Here is a 21,508-nt window from a genome sequence, read left to right as displayed (position 1 = left end):
ATATATCTAAAATTTTCTGTGATGAGAATAATTTAAAGAAAATACCTAATTAAGATTTGTAGATATTGCTCCAGATGTAGTTAAAAGTTGTTTTTAGTCGATAATTTGACTTGAGAATACAGGGTGGTAGGTACTTTGTGGAAAAAGAATTTGAATCAAATTTGGTTTGCTCAGTGCAGAAAAAAATGGTGACAATATTGGAAAATCATATTTCATAATCCATTTAACAAAATGATTCAAGCCACAGCCACAAAAACATGAAAAATGTTTAAATGACTAAATGATTTTATTATTTTTATATTAAGAAGTTAGGCGGCATACATATCACGCAACTTTTTTACAAAAGGCTAAAGTGTACTTTTTTGTTCTCAAATTATTTTTAGATTCACTTTGATCGATTTAAGTTAAGTTGGTTTTATTTTAGTCTTTTTATGTTATAAATCACTTTGATACATTAACTTATTTTCATTTTTTATGTTAATCACTTAAGTTATAAATATAAAATATTTTGGTCTGTTAAATTATAAATATAATATAATTTTGTCTTTTTAAAAAGTATTTAATATTATAATTTACGATATCAAAGTGATTAAACCTTATAATTTGAAAATTTAAATGTTTGATATTTATAATTTATGGCACTAAAAAAATTGAAAAAAAAATTGAAAATAAAAATGTCCAACAATTGCAAACAACAAAATAAAAACAAATAAAATTTAAAAGATCAAAACAAAATCTAAAAATAATTTTAAAAACCAAAAATATATTTTAACTTTTACAAAAAACACTATTTGATTATTTTATTTTATTTTTTATGTTAAAAAATATAATAGATTTTACTATAATTAATATCAACACAATTGAATCTAAAACAAGATATTCAACCTAACAATATCGATATTTGTCAATTGAGTTAAGACTGAAGGACGACACTATTTTATTATTAATTGCGTTGATTGAGTAATCTCATCTTATTAGTGTAATATGATAGTGGAGTTCAACCCAAAAAATTAATTTACATGTGGAAGAACTCTTTAATTTATAAGCTTATTTTTTAGTTAAACTCTTCTATATGAATCCCTAACCAGTGACAATACACTATCGTTCAAGAGCTGACATACTTGGCGAATTTTACTACACGACATTTTACTAGTGAACACTTCACTGAACTTTTTCTAATCTTAATACTCCATCAATCTTAAAAGTCGAAGGAAGAGCACAACTAAATATATTGATCTATTAGGCTAAATGCATGTGCTGGTTGTTTAAGTTATTATTATTTTTAATTAGTTTTTAATTTTTTTAAAAACAATTTAGTCCTTTGAGTCGGTAAATGTCTGTGCCCTTATACTTTTTAATTAGTTTTTGCATTCAATTTTGTCAATACTCTTTAAACTCATCAATATTTATAAGTTTTTAAGTTTGAAACTTAAATTCCTCAAGAGAAAATGAGGTTTTTGACAATTTTTGTGAAAAAAACATCTCAAAGTTTCAATCTTAGCTCATGAACAACTTATGAGTATACGTAACACATTGAAAAATTGAAATCAAACGTTATTTCATCCAAAAATCGAATTTAAACTTAGAAATTGAAAGCATTTGTCATAAATTTGTATGAAATATGTCGTTGTCATTATTTTACTAATCTTTTATTTTTTAAATGTGTTTTCGTTTGCACTAATTAGAATCTAATCCATAAACAAATGAAATGGATTTTCATATTCAATTTATATATTTAAAACATATACCTTCGAAGTAAGAATAAAAAAAGAATGAGAGAAATTTGTATTTTTTAACTCCAATTTGGGTTAAAAATATTTTTTTTTCACTAAGATGATCAAAAGTCTAATTTTCTTTTGAGCAATTTCTGAATTTGAAAACCTAAAAACTCAAAAATATCAATGAGTTTGAAGAATAATAATAAAATTAAATAGAAAAATGATAAATAAATAAAAATTTAACAGAACATATATTTACATATTTAAATGACTAAATTAAAAAAACTTTATCAAAAACTATAACATATATTCTATCAAAAACTTTTTAATTTATGTAAGCCTCACTTTTTAGATTTAACTCATAACTACGTCCAATTTAGATTATAAATAAAGATATCTAAATTTGTATTAATTAGCAATAACATCATTAAAAATAATAAAATAGTTAAAATATATTTATATTTTACATCACTAAACATGATATATTTTTTACTTATAATAACTAGTTTATAAATGTATGTGCATTGTCTTATTGGAGTGATACAGGTTGATAGGTCTCATCCATACCTTTGGCAAAAACTAATAATATTAATAAAATTAATTACTAACATTAATTATTGTAAAAAAAACGGATCAATTCAATAAAACAAGCATCATGAACTCCCTACGTCTCAAAACAAATGATTCATCTGCAAAAAACAAAAATAAAATTGTCTTAAAATAATTTATTTTTTTAATTTTAAATACATATTTTTTTTAATTGTACTATTTAATTAATATTACTTATATCATTTCGAATACAAAACTTCAACTATACATTTATATGGATAATGCCCCAATAACAAGAATAATTTTATAAGAGTAGTATTTTCTCTTTTATTTATATATTTTTCTTAATATGTGTAAAATAATTAAATAACTCAATTATTTTAAAATAAATGAAATAATATACACTATTTATATTCCTAAATATAGGACCTTATTGACTAAATCACGGTAGTAAAGAAATTGGATAATAATATTAAATTTGTTAAGAATTATATCATTTTTATATGTTTATCTTTGAAGAGAATTAAATATATTTTTATAATAATATTTATTATTGATTGCAAAAAAAAAATACAAGTTAACTAAATTTGTGTCAATAAAATATTAATTAATACAGTTGAAAATTTAAAAACTAAAAAATAAAAAATAAAAAATCAAGATCTGATATTTAGAAACAGAAAAGCAATACTTTTTATTTTACGGGAAAGCATAAATATCACCCTCATTGAGTGCTAATTTAAAAAAGTCATGCGAACAAGAGTAGTATTTTTTTTAAAAAAAAAATGAAAATTTTGAATCTTTAAAATTTCAAATATACAATTAATTTTTTTATATCTTCTCTTTATTTAAAACTCTACATTATATCCTATATTAAAACTTATATACTAATATATTTTTTTTAATTTAATAAATAAAAAATAAAATTATGTTAATAAAATTAAACAAATACATTTAATGAAAAAAATACATAGTTGAATAGATGTGTCAAAATAAATAACGTGCTATATACATATATATATATATATATATATATATATATATATATATTATTGTAACATCTACCTTCTATTTTGCAGCGATAAATTAATAACTTTATTCTGTTGCCAAAAGAAATAATTTAGCATTTTATTTTAACAACTTCATCCAATTTTCCACCCTAATAGCATGCAAAATATCATTTTATTTCAATAACTTCATCCAACTTTGCAGTCTAATAGCATGCAAAATAGAATAAACTTGTTAAAATAATATAACATGCTATTTATTTTGAGACATCTACTCAATCACATTAATTTTAATATATTTTATTTTATTAATATAATTTGATTTTTTTTAATAATTTTTTATTTATTAAAATAACCATTTATCATTTATTGTAAAAAATAAAATAAAAATAACAGATAATAGATGATCATATCTCCAATATGTAATTGAAGAAAAAAAAATCAGATGATCGCATCTCTTTCTTGTGATGATAAAAAAAATATATATGTTAATATATAATTTCAAAGTAAAATTTAATAAAAAAATTTGAATAAAAATAAAATATCTCAATTTCTAATACTTTAAAAAAATCTACATACAAACTTTTAACAAGTACTCTTTGCTCACACAACTCTGAAAAAGACTTTTGGCATTTCACCATTACATTAAATTCCCCGTCCGCAATTCAAGTGTGCAAGCTATTGTCTCACTCTTTGGTCAACTCTGTCCAATCAAGCATTGTGGGGACTCCAATGAACTTAATCAAGATTTATGCCAATTCCATGTATTTCTCTCAAAACATAATTATTATTTTTTATCAATAAATATTTTTGGCAGATTTTTTGATGACCACTTGGATAAACAATCTATGGTCGACCAATATTTTAAAATCATTCAAACTTTAACAACAAAAATTTGATTGAAGTCGATTTGATAAAAATAAAGAAAAGTAATATATAAGTTGAGTTTTAAGACATTTATTTGATTTCTCTTTAAGTATTGTATCTCGGAGTAATTTAAGAGTGTTAGGTTTGGTTAAAATTGATTTTTTTTTAAAGTCTATCATTGTTTGGAATTATAAAGGAAGAGAAAATTCAATCCTATATATATAAGATTAGTTTTTTTATTATGATTTGCATTAATGAGAAACACTTTAAGATTGTTTCTAATTATTTTATTTTCTCTTCTACTCTTGTGCTGGAGTATTGTAAAATGTAGTTTTAATATTTGCTTTGGAGAGGTGAGTGTACAAGAGGTCATATATGTTGTAATAATTTTCACATAGTGTTATTCTCCAATTGTCATTAGAGAATAGTCGGAGTTTTTTCTCCAAATTTTGAATTTCCATGTTATTTTCTTGTGATGTAATTGTTATTTAAATTTCTCTATTTGTTTTATTTTCTCAACATCTGGTATTAACGCTTTTGGTATGGTTCAGGGAAATATAGTTCTTAGTATGCTTTGTGGTTGTAGATTTGTCTGATCTTTCATACCATAAATGAAATATTATACTCTAGAAACGTTGTTTATGCAATCTTATGGCTACATAAACACTTGGTTTTTAAGTGGTCCTTTGCGACTCACCTCACTTTTCTACGAATCTACCTAGTGCACGATTATAATATTTTAAGTTCCGTTGTGAAGTTTGACATAGAGAAATTTGAAGGAAGAAACAATTTTGCCTTGAGTAAAATCAAGTCAATGATGTGTTGATACAATCATGGTAACACAAAGTGTTGATTGACAATGATGCAATATGTGTTATGAAAATTATGTCGGTTGCTGAAGAACTTTTTGAGAAAGCCAACATAGAAGTTGCATAATATATTTCAGCGTGGTTTTCAGCAAGTAGAAAAAAAATTTCGAGTGGTTTGACTTTAAGTGAAATTTTTTAGAGTGATTTAACTTCAATTGAAGTATATTTTTTATGGTGGAGTATGATAATTCTTTTGAACTATGATTGTCAATGTACACAATGAGAGTTGAATATGCATCAATTTCAATCAAAGTAGAAATTGTTAGGTTTGTTTGAAATTGAGGATTTGAAAAAGTCTTATTTTCCTTGAAATTTTAAAGGAAGATAGAGCTCGATGCTATATTTAATATATATGACTTAGTTTTTTATTATAATTTGCCCAAGTCCAAAATATTTTTCTTTTCTTTTCTTGTCACTCTTGTGTTATGATTGTTATTTAAATTGCTCTAGTACCACTTGAAGAGAGTTTGAGGGCGCGGGAGAAACAACATACCACCAATGACACCATATCAACCAAAAATTTGAAGGCATTAGGTATATGAAACACCACTATTATATATCTAACATTTACCACGTTCATAATCGATGTGAAATTTAATCGTTCACACTTGAACACAACAAAATAAACATGAAGATTCTATCTTTGGATAATTAAATCTCTCATTATTAATCAAATGAGGCAAATATACAAGCTGCCATTTTATAGGCTAGCCCAAATTAAACAAGCAAAACTAATATTGTAACTATCTGATAATTCTATAACTAATTCAATTAGAGGAAAACTAACTCCTAATAGAATTAAATTCAATTAACTAAATTGAAGCATTGAAGCATCCTCCCAATAGCGTCTGATATCCTTATTAATAATTTAACATTAAATAAGATAAAATCCGATAAAATATTTTAAATAGTCAGTAATTTATATTCCAAAAGCTAGTTTTGTAGAGATCGAATAAGGTCCAACCAAATTCTAAAAAAACCCCTCAAAAGCTAGAGGGTCGTAAATGTCACATAAATATTTAACTTAATGGTAAATATTTGGACAACTTACTTTTAGTCAATGATGACAAACAAAAATCTCAAAAACATAATCACATACAAAACAAGTTATCAAACTTTGGGCCGAGCCGGAGGATACAACAAACGAACCAAGTTGTGGACTAGATCCAGGTAGCATACCGAATCAACCAGTGCAAATCATTAGGTTTTCGACAAAATTAATAGAAATAGCTCCAATTATATAAAATTTGATAGCTATACAATAATATATTATCATAATAGAATTGATTAATTTTATTATGTTCTATAACAAAATTTATTAAGTAATTTGTATAAGTCAAAAAATTTGGCACCTCTTATCACATAAACGAATTTGTTTTAGACAAAATCGATTGAGTCTCGTATTGCACGAAATACAATTTTAATATATATTTATAAATAAAATATATTTCTCATTTCAAAAGTTAATTTTGTAGTTTGTATTAGACTTAATTTAATTTTGAGATGATATATCTCTTTAAATATAATTGTCTATAGTTAGAACTTAAATATATATATTTTTAGAAAATAATTTTTATAGTATTTTACCTTCTTTTTTTTAAATAATTTTAGAAGTAAAATTTAAATAAGTAATGGATTTAAATAGTTTATCCTAAAAGATTATTTTAAATATTTTATTTATTTGCTACAATTTTTTTTAAATAATAAATATTTAAAAAATACTTCAATAAGAAGCTATTTAGAAAAGAAAAAGGTGTTATGTTTGAATCAATTTTTGTCACAAGTTGATTTGATTTAATATTTTAGAGAAAAACCAAAACCAACTAAAAATATAATGAATGCAATAGTTTTATGTGTAGAGAATATTTCAAACTCAACCAATTAACTAATAAACCAAATTTAACTAACTAACTAACTAATATCTTAAATTAGTAGCTAAAATATCTGATTTTAATATTGAAAGTCTTACATTAAACTCCATTTAAATTGTAAGGAGCTTCCATTGACTAAATATTTTACATGTCATTGGTGCTAGTGTAGTTGGGTGTCTAGGTGGCCCTGTGATACTTTTTTGCTCTAATTTTTTTATTATAAAAAAAATATTCCACATGTTAGATAAAGGAAAAGGAATTACGCTTTCTTGTAGTAGTTATACACGCAATTTTTTTTTATTTTTTTTTTTATCTTAGTTGTTGATTTCAGCTTGAAAGGTTCAAACCGCACAGTTAATTCAACTTTATGAAAGATCTCAATCGTCGATCGAACAATGGAGAGGTGTAATCACATGAAAAGAAGTATTGCTCAAAATTAAAAGAAACAAAAATAAAATCGATACCAACAACTACACATTATAGAAAATTATATATAAAGATAGCGAAAGTCAATTTATTAGTAATTAAATTGTGAAAAAGATTTACATAGTCATGACTCCAAATAATTTTCATTTAAATACACACAAAAAAGAACATAATATTTAATTATTTAAAAATATATGATATAATAATTTTTTAAAACTTTTTATTTTTTTTTGTGTGTACATTAATGTTGTGACTATTCTCTTTGATGGGCCGGCATAGATATACACTTGAAGCAAAAAGACAAACAATTAAGGGGCGAAAAACACTTGGCTTTGTTATAATGTTGAAATTGAAAGTAATTGATATATAAATAGCCTATGTTTCCAATGGAAATTATTGTGGAGCACACTATACTCTACAAATTAATTGAGTTAAATAAAATCTTGTCTTAGTTTTCTGCTAACAATTAACATGAACACCTTTGGTCCTTCTTCCCCACCTAAATGGTCAGCTCAATTATGTGACTGTGGAGAAAATCCTGCAACATGTAATTAAGATATATACTATACATATAGCCTATAGATATTGTAGTGTATTGACTATCTGTAACTGATTGATATATAACATAATTAAATGCAGGTTTTATTACTTGCTGTTTACCATGTATCACCTTTGGCCAAATTGCAGAAGTTGTGGATGAAGGAAGTAATTGTAAGTACAATATAAGTAGTATATATATTTAATTAACATATACTATCTCTTGTGTGGTTTTTGAATTTCTTAATGAATGCAGCTTGTGTTGCACAAGGATGTGTGTACGGACTACTGATGTCAATTACGTGTCACTGGCTGTACTCATGTCTCTACAGAGAGAAATTAAGAGCCAAGTTTGGTTTACCAGCTGAACCTTGTTGTGACTGTTGTGTTCATTTCTGCTGTGATTTTTGTGCCTTATGCCAAGAACATGCTGAACTCAAAGCAAGAGGTTTTGACCCTTCCAAAGGTATTTAATTTTTATACATTTGCAATGATAATATCTTCTCTTTTATATGTATAAGTCAAAGTCAAACTGTTGTATTGATATACGTAGGTTGGATTGGGCCACCGAATGCTCCTCCGCCTCAAATGCCTCCCACCATGTTTCGCTGATCCATTAACCATTAATTAATTTTTTGTAATAGTGACGATATCTCCTTTTCATTTATAATAAAGAAATTCAGTTCACAATGCATTGTCTTAATTTATCTCAAATTTATTATTATTTATATAATATATTGAAAAAAAATTGATAAGACATTTGAGTGAAAGTGAAAGAAATAGAGAATGATCTGGTAGATGAATTATGGTGATAATATTTTAGACGTGTACATAGAAATGACTAAAATAACTCTCAACTTTATCGGTGAAATCACGTTTAACAAGATACTCTCCAATCATCCATCAATTCAAACGACGTATTCTTCAAAGTTTTTAATTAGTCTAATTTCAAATTATTGTAATACTAAATATTCTGCCATGGATGGTGATATGATAGAAGAAGAGATATTGAGAAAACATTAGGCGTTGATGTATATATAGAAATTATGTGACAAAGTACTCTCCAATCATCCATCAATTCAAACATTAATATACCCTTCAAAATTTTCAATTAATTTAATTTTAAATATGAAATATATTGTAATGAATGATGCAATGGAAAAGGAGATATATAAATAAATAAAACATTAGAGTTAAAAATGTGTAATTACAAAAAGAATGTCCATCAGATTTATCGGTGACATCATACTTGACACAATCCTCTTCAAACATTTATTGTTATTTTGTTGTGTCCTCTATTGATAGCAATGCTTGTTTCTTTTCGCTTAATTTTGTTTTTAATGAAAATATACGCATTTATTTCAATTCTATTGCTATTTTTTTTTGTTAAAATCAAATTTTCAATATAAAATATTTATAAATATAATATTGTATGACTTAGTCATATGTAATGTAGTGTTGATTATTCTGTGTTTAACAAATTTAGATGTATTCGTGTTTTGTAATATGTTGACTGGATAGAAGAAAATGCACTCATATATGTTTTGTATGATCAAACCAAAAAAAGTATTAGATATTCAGAGTCGATCTAAAACTGAAACTAATAAATCAACTGCTTTTTCTGTACTTTTTCATCGTGTTTTAATATTCTAAAACCGATAAAATTTTATATAAATTTAATATTGTCTCAATGAATATTAAATCAATTAACTTTATCATTAATTATAAATAAAAAATATTATACAATATTAATTATATTAATTTGATTTTGTTGCAAACTATTTAATGTTTATAAATAAATTGGCTAATCAATGTAGTAAAGATTAAATAAATATTAGTTATAAATTGAGAAATAACGAGATAAGTAGCGAATATATTAAAAATATTAGTTATAAATTGTTCTCATAATTTTTGAGGATACGACAATTTCTTTAATGACTTGACATTTAGATGAAATTTGTGAGTTAGATAAAATATTTATAAATTAAAATATTTAAATTTGTTTTTTATTTATTTATTTAAAATTTATTTCATTTAATTAAACTTATTATTATTATTATTTAAATTTTAAAATATTTATATGAAATATGTAAAATTTTATGTATAATATTTTTTATATTTAAATTTTTTACATTTATAATATTATTTAATATTTATTTATTAAGATATTAAAATAAATAATAAAATTAATATATAAAATAAAATATATAGCTATACACGAATTTAAAATATTTATTTATGTTATGTAATTTTTAATATTTTAATAAATAAATAAAATAAACAATAAAATTAGTTAAAATAATAATGACATGAAATTTATTTTATTTAAGTAAAAAATGACACATAAATGTCACATCATTAACGAGAGAGTCACGTAATAAAAATATTGACCAAAATAATTTCAATAATTAGTTAATAGAGACTAAAAAATTGGTTTTAGAACTCGAGCCAGTGGTGTGTGAGTTTCTTTTAGTGGTAATTATATTATCTCATTTATAGACAAAAAGATAAAAAATTAAAGATTAAAGTTTGACAAAATAGAGTTGCAAAAATGTATTTAAGTCAAAAATAAAAAGTCAACGAAAATATCCGTTAAGGTTAGATCTAATTTCATCTATAAAAAATCACCAAAACCGACTACAACTCTTTCTTTATGTGTTAATATTGATTGGTGTTCGTAAAAACACAAGATCTTGTCTAATTTTGAGCAAGAAAATTGTTGTGAACTATTCGATACAATAATATAATTTAGAAGATTAGAGAGTGAATAATATTGTTCTATTTTTTGTTGTTTTTATTACACTGTTAGCTATATTTATAGATACAAGAAAATGAACATTCACTAATTAGTCTAATTTTCACAACACTTTCCTTGAATGTTCATCGATAATATGTCTCATTAAAACCATGCTAAAAAAAATCAACGGGAAATAATTATAGTGAAGGAAAAAGAGTACACTACTTTTTTTTGAATTACATGGTGTATTTATTTCTCCACTCAACCATACAAATATATCTGAAAACGGCGGAGGACTTTGGTGCCAATTGCTCGAATATTCTATTTGGGAGTGACTTTGTGAACATGTCTGCATGATTATCACATGAACGAATTTGTTAAATGTTTATCTTATCGCTTTTCTGCAGGTCAATAGTGAAAAAAAATTATGGAGAAATATGTGTTGTTCGATCTCCTTTAATATATCAATCCTTCAACTGAGCAATGCATGCAATATTATCTTCATATATAATTGTTACATCTATTGTGCTGGTATATAAACCACAATTTTATTGTATGTGTTGAATCAAAGACCTTAACCAAACACATTATCTATTTGTCTCGTGTAGTGCTAAAAGTTTTGCATTATTTGATAAATCGTCATTATAGTCTGTTTTACAGATCTCCATTATATGATTATACCTCCACCTATAAACAAGTAACCTATATATGATCTACCATCGTGAAGATCTAACAAATAACATGTATTCTTGTAACCAACTAATTCTAGTATGGGTGCTTTGGAATAGAATAAACTCATTTTTGTTGTACCTTTAAGGTAATAAAGTATATGCTTAACGTCATTCTAATGTCTTCGTGTAGGTGAATAAGTATATCTTGATAATAACTTTACATAAGAAAATGATATATCACGACGTGTATGACTAGTGAGACACATATCTCCATTTGTATCTCACAATATCACCATTCTCATTTTGTTTTCATACAAAAACTCATTAGTATCCAACAGGTTTTACACCTTTGGATGTTCATACTACAAGTCCAAAAACCTTTCGCTTTGTTAAGCGAGTTTAATTGTGCTTCAATTGCATCTTTCCATTTTTTCCAATTTTCATTTTGTCTACAATCTTTGATAGACCTTGGTTCTTGATCCTCGTTATCATTCTTTGATAGACCTTATTTTTGTAAATTATATGTATCTGATTAGTCTATTCTGCGACTGAAATGTCAATTAAGTCAAAAGACTCTTGTAGAGTTTCTATATCCTCATTTAGGTCATTGTTTCTATTAGATCCCTTTCTTGTTCGAGGTTTTCTATCTTTGGAATCTACCACACTTCAGGTGCAATTGATTTAGTCATTTTTCCTATTGGAGCATTAGTAGCTAGTACATATGATTTAGTCACACTTTTTGGATCATTAAATGCATTTGAATGTTAGTTTGCTAAACTTTGCAAATGGATTATAAGTTGAACTTCTAGTTCACATTTTTGGGTTCAAGGATCAAAATAAGATAATAATAATTCATTCCAACTAATCTCTTTGTTTAATTGCTTATTCTCACCCCTAATGTTGGGAAATTTAACTCATCAAAATGACAATCCGCAAATTTAGTTGTAAATAAATCTCATGTTGTTGATTCAATATATTTTATAATAGACGAAGCTTCATATTCAACATATATACCCAACCTTCTTTGAAGGCCCATCTTGGTGCTTTGTGATGGATCAATTGGAACATACATCGCACATTCAAAAACTCTTAGATGTGAGATATTAGGTTATTGACCAAAAATCAATTGTAAAGGAGAATGGTTGTGATAGCCTATTGACCTGATGCGAATCAATGTTGCAGCACACAAAATGGCATGGCCCCAAATAGAAATCCAGAGTTTGCATCTCATTAGACTGATCTTGCAATTAACTTTATACGTTTAATAAATGATTCTGCAAATTCATTTTGGCGTATGAACATGTGCTACAAGATGTTCAATATCAATCCCGATGGATATGCAATACTCATTAAATGCTTGAGATGAAAACTCAACATCATTATCGAGATGTATTCTGTTAACAAGATAATCAGGAAAATGAGCTCCTATTCGAACTAGTCGAGCAAGTAATCTCGCAAATGCTTGATTGTGAATTGATAACAAACAAACATGTGACCATCTAGTTGATGCATCAATTAAAACCATAAAATATCTAAATGGTCCACATGGTGGGTGTATTGGCCCATAAATATCATCGTGTATACTTTCTAAAAAATTTAGAGATTCACTTCCAACTTTTGTTGGTGATTGTCGAATTATTAACTTTCCTTATGAACAAGAGATACATGAGAACTTATTAGACTAAAGAATCTTATCGTTCTTCAATCAATGACCATATGAATTTTCAATTATTTTTCGCATAATTATAAACCCACGATGGCTCCACCGGTCATGCAAATCAACAAATTTATTATCATTTGTTCTAATTTACAATTGCATGTGCTTCAATTGTTCTAATTTTCAGTTTTTTGCTTCACTAAATGAATTTCAGCATCCGAAGCCCAAGGCAAGTAATTATTTCCCGAAATGTCAAGGGTATCAAACTCAAGTTTTGATAGATTAGACATTCTTAATAAATTCTTATAGCGTTTGTTGATAGCCTGTTGTAAACTGATTGAAAAATTTGCAAGATTTAGAAGAGTAGAGATAAACGAGAGATAGAGAAAAAAAAGAGAAAATAAATAACATTATTTTTTTCTTGTATTGTTTCCGTTACACTCGCTGCTAGTCCTATTTATAAGACAATCAAATAGATATTCCTAATGACCCAATATTAATATCAAATATTTTTTCTAATCTTAGAAGAGAATAATTACACAAAAACATTTTAATATGTGAAATTATTCCCAAATTTGCAAAATAGAAATTTGCTAGAACGCATAATTCGCATTCTATGTTGCCACAATATTCATATACCCTTACGAATGTGTTTGCCAAATTTCCTTAATCAAATGCCACTTCTTAGACATGCATTCCTTCACCATTCTTTCTCATATTTTCTTTATTAATTTAAATGCATTAACTATCACAAAATAATATCCGGTGAACACATTAACGTTAATTTAATGGCGACGAGTCGTAATTGACGTCTAGCACCTTTTGTCAAAAAGATTAACTATATTGTTTATAAGTATTATAATAATAACCACAAAATACAATCTCGGATACAGAGAAGATCCTTCCGTTCCGAAGTTGATCAATCAATCACCATGTCCGACGCAGTCAACGATGTTTGGAGAAAATATCTCCTTCAGCTTCAGCTTCATCCTCTCAGAACCAAGGTTTCTTCTTCTTTTCACTCACTTTTTCTCCTTTTACTTTTCTATATTCAAATTTATTGTTGTTTTTCATTTTAACTTTGAAAGAGACTAATGTCTAATAGGGTTGTTGAAAAATTCAAACTTGTATAGGCAATTACTTCTGCAGTTCTAGGTGGTTTTAGTGATGCTGTGGCACAAAAGATTGCTGGGGCCAACAAACTTCAGTTCAGAAGATTGCTTCTTTTCATGGTATGCCTATTATTGAACTTTGCTTCTTCTTAAATTTTCAATGTAATCATGTTTATAAAATTAGGATCTTTATTCTATACCATTTTATGATTTTCAATCACTGATCAAATTATGAACCAAAAAAATATTGCATGCTTACTATGTCACTGATGAAGTACAAGTTATAATTTATTCGTAGTGCATGTTTGGTTTTATGGTGGGATTGGCAAAATTACATTGAGCCATCGTGGTTTTGCCAAAGCTAGCTTCTGCAAAATCATAGTGGCGCACCGTAGTTTCGCCAATACCACCGCGAAACCTAACATACACGTAGTTGAATTTTGAAGGTCATTACAAATTTAAAATCAAATTATTTTGCAGCTCTACGGTTTTGCCTATGCAGGACCCTTTGGACATTTTCTGCATAAATTGATGGATAAACTTTTCAAGGGGAAGAAAGGCAATGAAACTGTTGCTAAGAAGGTACATGGTTGAGTAAATTGTGTGTTATTTGTCTGTCTTCTGTCCCTTAAATTATAGGGATGATGATATTTTGTGTTGTGTTAGGTTCAATGTTTTCCTTGGCTCTTGTACTTGTTTTTTATTTAAAACTTTAATGAATGAAATGTCCTATTACTTACTAGGTGATTCTTGAACAAATAACTAGCTCACCATGGAACAACTTTTTCTTCATGATGTATTATGGCTTGGTTATAGAAGGTATGCTCATGCTCATTGATATAGTTCTTATCACGTATGTACGGTAGACATCAGTTTAGACACATTGATTTTGAAATATGTACATGAATAAAGATTAATGTCATATATTTGGTTGTAACTTGTAACTGAGCGTCCTTTGTTTTACTCCACCTTCCTACCTAGAAAATAGAAACCATTAATTCCTTTTCCCCCAATTCCTAAATATTCATGTGTATGTATATAATGTTTAGAGAAATGCTAGTAGCATACTCTCTTTTATTGGATGAAATTCATATGTGCTTCACCATAGAGAGTGTGTTGCTAACATTCCTCAAATGTTTATTATGCAATTGCAGGATGTTGATCACTGCTGCTGCTTAATTCTTAACTTTGATTCAGTTTTTATTATGTTGCAGTCGAAGTCAGTATATGTAATCATAAGTTCAAAATTATACATTAATATGATATTGTGAACAATAAATTAGCAAAAATAGAACTTCACAAGGACCAGACCAAAATAGTGAACGGTCTGGAAAAGATAAAACACAAACAAATTGTATTGTTTGTAGGTTTCTTATCACTCTTGCCTAATTTAACCAAAGAGATACGTTGAATGATTGATAAAGTTTAATGATTTTGGAAAACGCACTTCATATTTCTCTCTGATTTTTATTCATAGACTATGCCATATATGTATGTAGGGAGGCCCCGAAAACATTTTCAGTTTATGGATAATACATCAAACATATGTTATTACATAACAAAATCATTTTTCAAATGAAAAATACTAAATAATTCTTACTCGTTGTTTAGTGCTTAGTAATTGAAGTGTGAGGTTGGTTTGCAGGAAGACCTTGGAAAATAGTCATGAACAAAGTCCAAAAGGACTTTCCTTCTGTCCAGTTGACTGCATGGAAGGTATGGCAATGTCAACCCTCTTCTATTTTTAGCAAATCGCCAAGGGATCAATTTGAATAGTTTTATTGAAAGGTGTAATGTAACTAAATCAATTAGTTATTTAAACATGCAGTTTTGGCCTATCGTTGGTTGGTTGAACTACCAGTATATACCTTTGCAGTTTCGCGTTTTGTTTCACAGTCTTGCTGCTTCATGCTGGTTAGTTCCAGCATCTTTCAACTTTATGTTTATTATTACTCTTCAATTATGTCTTCATTTTTTCCCATATTTTGTTCCAACATTAATGAATAAGCATCAATACGAGATATAGGTATGCAATATAAATTACAAAAGGTTCCTTTGTGAGTAATTCCATATTTACTGTAAAGAAAATGTTGTTGACTTTGTAACTTGCAAGAGCTACCATGTTGCATCTATAAGTTCTGAAACCAGATATGATCAAATGGTTTTAGCATGAAAGTTAAGTTGTATAAATAGGTTTTTACTTTTTAATGAAGGTATTGTGCAATGCACACTGATTGCTTTGGTTTTCTACATATTCATTGCTTAAGCAAATATTTTGAGGGTACAATGTGGAAAGATTTTGTCTTGTTCTTGTTTCCTTCAATTTGAATTGCAGTATTTGGTGGTTCTGATTTTATATATATACATCGGCATTTGATCATACTAAAAAAATATGCATAGCCAAATCATATATATAGTGAGTAAACCACCATTTTGGGTCCAGTAATTGTAAATGTTGTGCAATTTGAGACCGCAAATTTACAAAATATCAAATTGCTCCCTCAAATTTGTTTAAAGTCAGACAAAATGCTCCTTTTGTCAACTATTTCGAGGAGTATTTTGACTAACGTTAGACAATTTGAGGGAGCAGTTTGATATTTCGTAAATTTGAGATCCTAAATTGATTGACGCTTAAGATTTCAAGACTCAAAATGACGTTTTACTCTGTAAATAGTTGTACTGATTTACTCTCTTACTTTTATCAAGCATGGAATGATCATTCTGTAACGTATCTTGTTTCATTATTTTGGAGCATATTTCATCCTCTGCCAGGTGCATGTACTTCAATCTTTTCTCTGTAACCATGCATTTTCACACAAAACTTAAAACTAAGCATGATAACTGCTAGGCTAGTGTGAGTTATAACCAACATATGGCAACTGATAATGTAACAACTTGTGACATTATCAGAACCTGCTTTGATATCATATTGAATTCGTGATTTTGGTGCCTTTATATTAATTATATCACACTACCAACATGGTGGGCACAAGTGGTAAATACCTAGGTCCCTTAATTAGTTGTTCAGCAGTTCAATCTTGGCTGATGCATACTACCTTGGGAGATTAGTCTCCGTATCGCACGGTGATGCCTTGGTTTATCCAAAAATTATATCGCTCGGATTGCAATAAACACAATAAATGTTGATTGATACGATTGTTCAATTGAATCCTAATCATTGATATTGTGCAGCTAAGGAATAATAACATGTGACTAATGCTAACATTTTTTTTTCTATATGAAAAACAGGAATTGAAAGTTTATTTAATGAAATTACCTGACTAATAGTACTGTGCATGTTAGTAAGCTTTGTTGATGGGCAACATGTGGAGTATGAATTATTTAGTAGTTAATGAAACTCTTATTTACTTTCTTGCTTCAGGGGAATCTTTCTGAATCTGAAAGCAAGATCAGTTGCTATCAAAAAGGCCTAGGACAAAAATAGCCTTCACACTTTTGGGTAATTTTCTCCAATTTTTGTTAATAGGGGGACATTTTCATGATAATTTGTAGGCCATATTGGAGTTGGAGTATCTTTTCTTTTCATTTTCAATTTGTTTGTTATGACTTAGTTGGACTTTGGAACTTGGCTCAATAGTAATAATAAACGAGTTGTTAGTTTACCTATCACTAGTATCAAATTATGGCATGGATGGATAATATGTGTGTGGGTGGGTAGAATCATAAATTAAATTAGTCTATTAACAAATTAGTCCTTGAAATATATTAATTCACACGTCAAGTAGCATTATTATAGGTCTGATATAACTGTTAGTGTTTCAAAAACACGGTGGGCCAGTCTGATTTTACAAAAGCTACAAATTGGTTTAATTGCAATGGTTATCTGATTAGTAATTTTCAAAGAACATGATTAATTGATTTCTTTTGGAATCCACATTATATAGCAAAAGACTTCAAAAAAAATGCGGGGTTAGGTTCCCGTATGATGCTATCACTAAACTTAACTGAGAAAACATATTGGGAAGGCTCTATCAAAGATTAATCTATTGTATATATCTATAAAAACAAACTACTAATAAAAATCCTAAATTATCTATATTTAAATATTTGACTCATTATTATTTTTTAAATTAATTATGTCTTTTAGCTCTTTCTCCTCAATTTTTTATTTTTTCTTTTTTCTTTTTTTTTTCTCCCAAAAAAATATCATTTATACTCTCTTTTCTTTCTCATAAGTTGTGCCAATCTCACATTTTATTCTTTTACTCCCTTTCTTTCTAAAATGACAATCATTATAAAACAGAGAAAGTATTTTGTTTTCCTTTATTTTTTCTTCCTCTCATTTCATTGTCTTCTCTCTCTATATTAATAATATATATTTGATTACTAGTATATATTTTTTTCAATATTTTCCACTATAAATAAGAACAATTTTAATTTATTAGTTATAATTTATTATACAAAACATAAATAAATAAATAAATAAAAGTTTGTCGTTGATCAATTTATTAAAAAAGCATGTGTGAAAGTTAATATTAATCTTAAGTAACACTTTTTTCTTTAAAAGTATCGTCAACTATTTTTACTCATACAAACAATAAACATATGGTCAAATTTTTTTTCATATACGAGTTTTTCCATTGAGTATTAATTTCGATTATTGCATGTACTTTTTTCGCCAGTTTTGGTTTTATCTATTGATTTGGTCTCGTTATTCATGTAATGGTGGGCCAAATATTTTCCCCCTTTTTGAGTGGCACTGCGTGCTAGATTTTTATTTATTTATTATTTCTCGATCAAAATTGATTGTTTATTTTTAGTTATGCAATTTTTCAAGTTTTAATAATATACATTTGATTATTAATATATCCAGTGAATACATCTTTCGACTATAAAAGTGAAGAAAATTATACTATTTTTTAAAATGAATGTTATTTTAATAATAAAAATTGTTTAACAATGAATATCATTTTCAAGTTTCAAAGTAACTTTAATTATTTTTTCTCAATTCTCCTTATATACACAATATCCAAAACATTAGTTTTATTTTACATTCATGATAGTGGAAAATCAAAAACTAGTTAATAAGAACAATTTGATCAATAATTTTTTTTTTCTTTTAATTATTGCATTTCTTAATACATGTACAAAATCTTTAAACGAAACTCATTTTGAAATAAAGAGAGTACTCATTTCGATCTATTGTCCAAACCATACATAAAATGAATATTTATGAATTAGTTGAAAGATTGTCATTAACAGATCAATTAATAAATAAATAAATAAAGTATTTTAATTATTTATGTGCCTCTTTAATATCTATATATACTATATACGTGATAATTATATAAAAAAATAACATTAAATAGATAAAAAAAAAAAATATATAAGGATGTTTTTATGGTTACAAGTTAAAGTTATTTGCCTCTTCCTAAAAGTGTATTCTCTGATGATCGAATGGAAGTCCCACCTCACAAATTTAGTGTTTCTTAACCATCTAGTAATCCTAATTGGATAAAGAAGCCCTAAATTTCTCAATGGAGATGATTTATTTATCCTTCCTAATGTAATGTTTGGGGTTGTGGACTGACATGCTTTCTTAACTTGGAATATTCACTAGTCTAATATTGATCATGATCATCAGGCTAATACTAAGTAACTAACTATGAGCGTTATCTGAGATTAACGCGTCCACGTAACAACAGAGGGTAGGGAACTCTACTCAATAACATGGTGAGTGTAGAGGGAACATAATGCCTCATGAAACCGTTGGAAGTAAGCATTGACGTATTAGGATCTGGATCACCTCCTGCAATGCGTCTCTGCTACAATTTATCTCTATCTCTCTCTTCTAATTAACTTAGAAATTCACTTCTGCAGCTTCATTGCAGAAGAGGATCTAATTTCAATGTATTAACTATCAACATACTAATAATAATAGAATACAATGAATCACATCATACTTAACGGAACAAAATGCATGTATATCAGCAATTGTATGTACTTTAGATAAACCTTGGTCCACCGTAAGAGACAATTTTCACATCCAAAGTGATGACATAAAAGAAATGTAGTAACAGTCATAAAAGTAATTGGTGATGATGATACACAGCATTCTAATTACATGGTTAACCACGTAAACAACTCCAAACTAACCTGCGCAACAATACGATAAACATCTCCCTCCACGTCATCATCATCATCACCGCCAAAATCTTACATACGGATCCACCGGGATAGCTGCGTGGGGTTTACAATTCCCTTTATGTGGGTCCCATCCGTCTTCATTATGCTTGCTACCTCACTGTAACTCTCCTGTTCCTTTCTCACAAAGGGTCGAGTCAACTCCGATTCTGAAGCTTCGGCTCGTGAGTACAGCTGGCTCCTTATTTGCTCACCTGAGCCAACCAGTGACTCAGAGTCAGGACCAAACTTCTCTCCGAACAGAGTTCCTTTCGTCAAGAACTCGTGAGCGAGGTAGCCGGCTAGAAGCCGATTGGAAGAGGTCGGCGTAGCTGGCTTATCAGCTTCAGAGTGTTTGCGCTTTCTCGTGTTGCCAGGTGGCAACATCCTACGGGGATGATGACTCATCATCATGGGGTGGAAAGCTGCTTCTTGGTTATTATAAATACAAGGGGTAAAAAAGTAAAATAAAGAATTCCGAGGAATGAAAATTCAAAACCCGGGGACCACAGCGAAATGCTTCGGATATATAGATTTTTTAAATAAAAATGAAAAACAAGTATGAGGGATAATGAAAGCGACAACTGCAAAAAAATCAATTAATAATAATAAGAAATAAAAAGATAGATGAGGGTAGGGTAGGGTAGAGAAAGAGGAAGATTAGGAAAACAACGAATCTGTATGAGAAGAAGGAATCGACTGCAATAGCCGCGTGCGGCGGAGAGAGAGAGGTGGTAGGGTTGAGAAAGGGGAGAGGAATTGTGATTTGGGGAATGAAAGAGAGATTAGAGGAGTGAAAATTAGAATGGAAACGAAGAAGGGAAGGGAATAATGTTGGAGAGAAAAAAAGGGCGTCGTGATATATTTATCTGATCACTTTTTATTACGTATTTGTCCCTCGGTTTCTAGTATATAACTATTGTGACACTCGCTTAACTACTTTTCTTTTTTATTACCACTTCCCTCTATATATAAAATGATAAAATCCGTTTGATAAAAGGTACAAAATTAAATATATAAAAAATCATACTACATTTGTATATGCATTCTATTTCTAAAATTATATTTTAATTATTAAGATAAATAAATAGTTGTTCTTTTAATTCATTATATTTAATTACAAGTATTTTTGTGAAAAATAACTAATATTTCATGTAATTTAAATTTTTATATTAAAGGACAATTTTTTTACAAGAACATATTACATATAAGGATGGAAATAATAATAAATAGAAAAAGAAATTGATATTTCTATAAAAAGGAAGAAAAAAAATAGTGAGCTGAATTCAATAAGAAGATATTTAATTATTAGCCTAAATGTTGAAATGAATTGATACTCATCTCTA

At 27.6% G+C, this 21,508-nt stretch overlaps 3 protein-coding genes across 3 annotated transcripts; 2 read left to right on the top strand and 1 right to left on the bottom strand.

Moving 5' to 3' along the window:
• The first annotated feature begins 7,550 nt into the window (after positions 1–7,550).
• Positions 7,551–8,525, top strand: LOC101503931 (cell number regulator 10-like). The gene is made up of 4 exons (XM_004495402.3): positions 7,551–7,851; positions 7,944–8,015; positions 8,098–8,307; positions 8,395–8,525. The coding sequence occupies exons 1-4, from the start codon at positions 7,776–7,778 to the stop codon at positions 8,451–8,453; spliced, it is 417 nt and encodes a 138-aa protein (XP_004495459.1). The 5' UTR covers positions 7,551–7,775; the 3' UTR covers positions 8,454–8,525.
• A 5,205-nt stretch (positions 8,526–13,730) lies between these two features.
• Positions 13,731–17,641, top strand: LOC101500423 (peroxisomal membrane protein PMP22). Its single transcript, XM_004495297.4, has 7 exons — positions 13,731–13,910; positions 14,040–14,138; positions 14,499–14,600; positions 14,762–14,837; positions 15,664–15,734; positions 15,847–15,932; positions 17,401–17,641. Exons 1-7 carry the CDS (start codon positions 13,839–13,841, stop codon positions 17,450–17,452), a joined length of 558 nt encoding a protein of 185 aa, XP_004495354.1. The 5' UTR covers positions 13,731–13,838; the 3' UTR covers positions 17,453–17,641.
• A 2,405-nt stretch (positions 17,642–20,046) lies between these two features.
• LOC101500094 (uncharacterized) lies at positions 20,047–20,728 on the bottom strand. Its single transcript, XM_004495296.4, has one exon. The coding sequence runs from the start codon at positions 20,574–20,576 to the stop codon at positions 20,196–20,198; it is 381 nt and encodes a 126-aa protein (XP_004495353.1). The 5' UTR covers positions 20,577–20,728; the 3' UTR covers positions 20,047–20,195.
• Between the last annotated feature and the right edge of the window lie 780 nt (positions 20,729–21,508).

This window comes from Cicer arietinum, chromosome 4, assembly GCF_000331145.2.
Source record: "Cicer arietinum cultivar CDC Frontier isolate Library 1 chromosome 4, Cicar.CDCFrontier_v2.0, whole genome shotgun sequence".
Lineage (NCBI taxonomy): Eukaryota > Viridiplantae > Streptophyta > Magnoliopsida > Fabales > Fabaceae > Cicer > Cicer arietinum.
The sequence above is the reverse complement of the archived record's forward strand: the minus strand, read 5'-3'. Positions and strand labels throughout refer to the sequence as shown.

What these genes read in the sequence shown, in the direction of transcription:
- LOC101503931 (XM_004495402.3), top strand. Translation starts at nt 7,776, where the DNA reads ATGAACACCTTTGGTCCTTCTTCCCCACCTAAATGGTCAGCTCAATTA. An exon ending in TGTGGATGAAGGAAGTAATT is followed by an intron (nt 8,016 to 8,097) that starts GTAAGTACAATA and finishes TAATGAATGCAG; the next exon opens with CTTGTGTTGCACAAGGATGT. An exon ending in AGGTTTTGACCCTTCCAAAG is followed by an intron (nt 8,308 to 8,394) that starts GTATTTAATTTT and finishes TGATATACGTAG; the next exon opens with GTTGGATTGGGCCACCGAAT.
- LOC101500423 (XM_004495297.4), top strand. Translation starts at nt 13,839, where the DNA reads ATGTCCGACGCAGTCAACGATGTTTGGAGAAAATATCTCCTTCAGCTT. An exon ending in GAAGATTGCTTCTTTTCATG is followed by an intron (nt 14,139 to 14,498) that starts GTATGCCTATTA and finishes ATTATTTTGCAG; the next exon opens with CTCTACGGTTTTGCCTATGC. An exon ending in TTATGGCTTGGTTATAGAAG is followed by an intron (nt 14,838 to 15,663) that starts GTATGCTCATGC and finishes GTTGGTTTGCAG; the next exon opens with GAAGACCTTGGAAAATAGTC.
- LOC101500094 (XM_004495296.4), bottom strand. Translation starts at nt 20,576, where the DNA reads ATGATGATGAGTCATCATCCCCGTAGGATGTTGCCACCTGGCAACACG.